Genomic DNA, 6,000 nt, shown 5'->3' with positions numbered 1-6,000 from the left:
ATCGGACAGTTGCCTGTTTTACTGCACTGGGGATTACTCTTTTTGAGAATCACTTTTTGAACTTTAACCTCAGTAGACTGTTTTAAATTGATTGTTTTCATTTTTCTTTGACTTCGAATCCAAATCAATTCTGACCTGATTTTTCAGTTTGCAGGAATTGAACAAATATGAAAATTACCTTTGGAAAGATTTCTTGCCAGAGTTTTCCAAACCAACCTTGACTCGCTTCTTCAATTTCTCCCAGAGCGAAGCCCAGTAGCTGGACAGGCGGAGGACTGATGTGCAGACCCTGCAGAAGCTGTGGAAGCTGTAAATCCCAGAGAGTGGACCCCAGAGGGTGGAACTCATAGAGTGGAACCCAGAGAGTGGAACACAGAGAGTGGAACCCAGAGAGTGGAACCCAGAGAGTGGAACACAGAGAGTGGAACCCAGAGAGTGGAACACAGAGAGTGGAACCCAGAGAGTGGAACCCAGAGAGTGGAACACAGAGAGTGGAACCCAGAGAGTGGAACCCAGAGAGTGGAACCCAGAGAGTGGAACACAGAGAGTGGAACCCAGAGAGTGGAACACAGAGAGTGGAACACAGAGAGTGGAACACAGAGAATGGAATACAGAGAGTGGAACACAGAGAGTGGACCCCAGCGCTGAGACTAAACCACAGAGAACGTGAGGTTTCTGGACGAGCGCTCCCCTGCTCAATGAGGCTGTGGTATCTTAGCTTGTCAGCTGTTCCATCATCTCTTTATATTCCAGCAGGAGGGCGGGGGAAATGTGTGGATACGCTGATTTCACCAACATCAATGTATAAAACACAATGTTTTCCATTGGAGCTGCCCAATGTGTGTGTTACCTGGCTCTCCATGGAGAATGTCAGTAGTTGGTGGGGCATCCTGATTTAGCACTTCCACCTCAACACAGTTCCCAATGAGCTGATGATCTAATGGAAGATGGAGGACTGCTTGGCCCAAAACTGTTAGCTTCTAGTGGACATAATAATAAAAAACGATTTAAAGGTGGAAGTTAGGTCACGTAGGATAAAGAGCATCAAAGTCCAGGTAGGTTGTCGAGAGAGGGGGGGTTTGGATCAAACAAACACAGAACTTTGATACCGCAGGACACTGTTCATGTCCTGAAACCAGTTTTGACTTGTTTTGATGAACGTTTAAACCATATACACATACTCAACCTACTTAACATGATTTACTTGTGTACGTAACTTAGTTTTTTTCTCAAAATACAAACAGAACCCCCATTGTAGCATGCCTCACCCCCCTCTATCTCAGCCCTGTTCCTGAAGTGCTGATTCTGTGACTGTAGCTTTAAATTAACTAGCTGCTGCTGGCCACGCCCCTTTGGAGCTGCTGCTGGCCACGCCCCTTTAGAGCGTCATGCTCTCTGTCTGAAGAGAGAAGTTTCTAATGGAGAAACTCAGCTAAACGCTGCCGTGATTAAACGCTATATTATGTTCAAACCACATCCAGCATTATTTCTGAAACACTTCTCAGAGTTTACCACTAGAACAGAGACAGTATATGTATTATATATACAACAACTCTAAGTCCCTCCTGCAGACATCCTGCTGAACACACACACACACACACACACACACACACACACACACACACACACACACACATACACACGCACACACACACACACACACACACACACACACACACACACACACACACACACACACACACACACACACACACACACACACACAGAGGTGCTGCGGAGGGCATTCAGCTCGCAACTGTATATTGCGGATGATAGGTTGGGACGTGTCATGTGGGCGGGACATTGCCCAGAGTTCAATGTAAAGCCACATTTCGTATATGACGTCATAACCGAAGCAAATCTGGATCAACTTGTTTGTACCCCCGTTTTTAGAGATGTGGGTAAGGAGGAAAAGAGAGAGGGTTGTATTTTCTGACACTTTGTGAGTCTCCTTACACACCGGGGACACATATTTATGTATAAAAGACAGCAAAAAGTGCATTTAGCATAATAGGGGTCCTTTAAGATACAAAGGTAATGATCTAAACCAAATCTAAGATCCTTTCCTAAACATAGATAATGTTTTCATTTTTAACGTTGTCAACACCCCCTCGTACTTTGACCACTTCACAGCGTGCAGGTGCGGTCAGCCCTGTCTCAAACTGAATAATGAAAGTGATAAATGGGGACTTTTAGTAATATGTCAAATGGGCTTTAAAGTGTCATGCTTCAGCTTTACCTCTGTACATGTGCTGTTTGAGTGCAGAAGTGCGGCCCGGTGCTAAGTTCGGTATAGTTTGTGGAGCGCTGAAGCCACTGTTCATTTCATTGGGTTAACTGATCTGTTCAGATGATTTGGAAGTCTGTATGTTTGCAATGAATGTTGCTACCTAGCTAGCTAGCTAACAGGGGCCATTGTCACATCCTCTGAGGGCACACCTGCCGCGTGTGTTCTAAGGGAAGTGTCAGAATAGAGACACAGGATCTGTTTATGAGGGTTTTTACTCCCTGCCGAAGGATTTAAACTGATAAACAAAAGCAAAGATTATAAACACACTGATATTCTGTAAAGTGAGTCAGATTACATTATGGATATGAACATTTTGTGTTTTTTACTTTTGTATTTCGGTATGTAACAAAATAGCCTCTCAGAAATGCATATTTGCACAAATGTGTGCCAGTGGAGGATTGTGTGATGATCCCACAGGAACCATAACCGGCAGGTATGAATGCAACACTGGGTTAACAAAGAAATCAGTTCTGCTGTGAGGAGGCGACACAGAATATCCTGTGAGATATCACACATTACAAACGGCATTGAACAGGGAAAAAAAGAAAGATGACAATCAGTTTGGTTTGTAAGCAATTTAATAACAGTGTTACTAATTAAACATAACATTAAAGTGACGTTTAAACTAAAAAAATAAAATGAAAAAAATGAAAGTACCATTTTGCATATTGTGTCTCCTATCTCTATGTTCAGACAGTGTAATGAAAATCATGTATGATGTATTTATTACATTTGTATACTATGTGTTACTGACTTCTATAATGTTCTTGTTAAATGCTGTTAAGTTAAAAACAACAACAAAAATAAATCCCAATTTTAGAAGCTTTTTTGTGAAGGACAGATAAAATAGAGAGAGGACGCTGCTCAGAGAGTTTTATGCAGGCCAATACAAAACTACTGAGCATACAGAAGCAGTTAATATTTAATATGGCATACATACAGCTCCGTAAACAATTAAGAGACCCCTCCAAATTGTTCTCAAATCTTTATCTCTACATGTATGGCAGCCATTCCAGTGTCTGTTGATTTCAAACAACGAGAAATATTGTATATACATACCTATAAATAATTTAAAATGATTATGCTGAAGTGATCTCTTAATTTTTTCCGCGGCTGTAAAGAGAACAGAAAACATACTATTAATTCCTTTCAGATATTGTCATAATGCACAGTAGGAAAGTGCATAAAGCCCTATAATTATTTGATTGATAAACACTACAATAACTATCATAACCTAATAATAATAATAATAGCCAAGCTTCTTTTCAAGAAAACATCTTAAACTAGATTGGTAGTTTGGTATTGCACATTTTTTGGACCTTCTGCAAACAACACAATTTAAAATGTTAAATTTATTATAATACTTTATATATATATATATATATATATATATATATATATATATATAAATGTATTTGTGTATGCTTTTATGTAAACATATAACTTTATATCTAGATTTGAGATTAAATTTGCCAATTTGAATGCATTAATGTGCATACAAATCAAAGTACAGCCCAAGATGAGCACATACTGACAGTTTACTATAAATAGGATATGAATCTATCGCAGTGAGATAAAACAACAATATCACAAGGAAAGATTTGAAATGTACAAATTGGCTCTCGGCTCCCAGAAGCATGCGGTCACATGATGCTCAGCCTCCTCCTCAGGGTGCCTGCTTCATTACTGGTTTCTGCAAACAGAGAGACCAGACACAAGTTGATTGAGTGTTTGATAATTACGCTTTCAATCATTGCTGCTTTGATTGGGTTAATGAATTAAATATTAGCCATAAATTGATTCAGAGAAATTGAGATACAAATACAACAGAAAACTACAAAGCCTCTGAATCACTGCGTGACATGTGAGGGTTGGTAATGATTACTCAGGCTGAAGACATTGAACAAACAGGCACTTATATTAAAAGCACGTTACAGGGGAAATCAACCCCATTTATTGTTTCATAATAAACTGTAATGTGCAGAGAGCGCTATGGAGCATTGATGCTAAGCTAATAGCTTCAATCAATGTCAATCACTTCGAGCATGTCATTGATTCTTGATCAGGAACTGCACTGCACTTCCTTTAGCATCAATCTTCAACGTGTAGGGACTTAAAAGCGTGGTTTATGTTGTGAAACAAAATAAAACTACTTGGTAAAGTTTAAACTTTGTCGCTTTATACTGTCAGTTGGCTTCAAGTACTGCAATCATAAATGTATCAGCCACAAGATGCAGGGAGCAAGGCCAACACTGACACTAGAGGGGTGTACACTTTGAGTTGGGAGTGAGAATGAATAAAAATAAAGTAAAAACTCTAGTTTAAAAGTGAACTATAGCTGTGTATTTGTCCTGGATTGTTGGAAAGTAGACTACAGCTCTAATCCTATTGCATTTGGCTCTCGCAAACGTATTAAATAATAGTTTAACAATTGGGGGAAGGGTCTCATTTATAATAGGAACACTCAACAAGATACACCTGATATACAGTATATAATGCATGCTGTCATTCAGGTAATCATCGTTATTTCTGGGCAGTTTTCAGAAATCTAGGTGGTCCAAAACCCACCAGACAGACCTGTGTGATGCAAACACGTGTTTTAAATCCTTATAAAAATACGAGGTTCATACTCATTGTTTCCCCCTAATCTAATACCACCTGTGATGCTACCTATAGGTAAATAAAAGAAACGTCCTGATAGAGTTGGCACATTGATCATATTCTTTCTGTAATGGGAAGATTGCAAATCATTTGTATGTTTGATTGAAACAGAGGAATCAAAAACAGAAGTAATGCAATGAATTAAAACTATCAGAGAGCCTGATTAGAAACCAAACACCAGATAACCCACCAGTAGAAGTCAAAGCCCAGTTTAACCAGTAAATGAAGAGTTTGTTTCCAACAACCATTCCGTTTGGGAAGATCAACATCTAAAAGCATTACGCAGTTTTTGGAAATAGATCTATGTGCCTTTTTGGCAAGAGATAAGAAGATCAATAGCACTGTAATGTCTGTCTGTCTGTCAAACATAAGGATCAGCTAGCAGCCAGTAGGCTTAGCTATTTTTATTAACAACTTCAAAATAGCTGGTCTGCCCTTCAGGAGAAGTCAGGCGAGCCGGAGCCTCTACACTGGGAACTGCTTCCTGGCTCTAGCTATCTTCTTGACATACAGACATGACAGTTGATTAATCTTCTTGTCTTACTCTTGGCAAGGATGTGAGTAAGATCCCCCAAAAGTCCATCTCTCTTTAAAAGAAAAGTTACACTTTTTATTTTCTTTTGTTATAAATACTTTTGTCAGTATAGATTATTTAAACAGCTGTATAATGCTGGAACTGAACTCTTCACTGCACCACATGGGGGGGCCATACCGCACAGGTAGCCTTGGTTTGGGGCTTAGCCACCGGGTTCCTCTGAGTCAGGGAGCCCCTGTAGAGGGAGTTCCTCACAAACCTGTCCACCTGGCCTGGAAACACACAGCAGCTACATGTACATCCATTTTCTACTGGCTAGCACAGTGACAGAGCTACATAGTGTTTTTTTTAAATGTAATTTTGCAACATATAAGATAACAGATGAAGAAGACATTACTGGAAAAGTATCATTTTGAAAGTGAATTTGAGGCATTCAGTCTCGTCTCTATTAACAACAATACTGTCCAATTCCCAGAGTACGCTTACTATGATATACATGTTTTATATAACCGCT

General features: G+C 39.5%; 1 protein-coding gene across 5 annotated transcripts in view; it reads right to left on the bottom strand.

The window, feature by feature from the left end:
* Positions 1-3,644: 3,644 nt before the first annotated feature.
* Positions 3,645-6,000, bottom strand: part of mlphb (melanophilin b) — a 64,019-nt gene continuing 61,663 nt past the window's right edge. For 4 of the 5 annotated variants that reach the window (XM_063888718.1, XM_063888721.1, XM_063888719.1 and 1 more), the window contains 2 exons: positions 5,664-5,758; positions 3,645-3,983 (listed from right to left, as the gene is read on the bottom strand). In XM_063888718.1, the coding sequence (XP_063744788.1) occupies positions 3,957-3,983; positions 5,664-5,758 (122 nt within the window). In that variant the 3' untranslated portion in view covers positions 3,645-3,956. The remainder of the gene's footprint in view (positions 3,984-5,663; positions 5,759-6,000) is intronic. The other variant, XM_063888720.1, reaches the window with a different exon arrangement.

This window comes from Eleginops maclovinus, chromosome 7, assembly GCF_036324505.1.
Source record: "Eleginops maclovinus isolate JMC-PN-2008 ecotype Puerto Natales chromosome 7, JC_Emac_rtc_rv5, whole genome shotgun sequence".
NCBI lineage: Eukaryota > Metazoa > Chordata > Actinopteri > Perciformes > Eleginopidae > Eleginops > Eleginops maclovinus.
The sequence above is the reverse complement of the archived record's forward strand: the minus strand, read 5'-3'. Positions and strand labels throughout refer to the sequence as shown.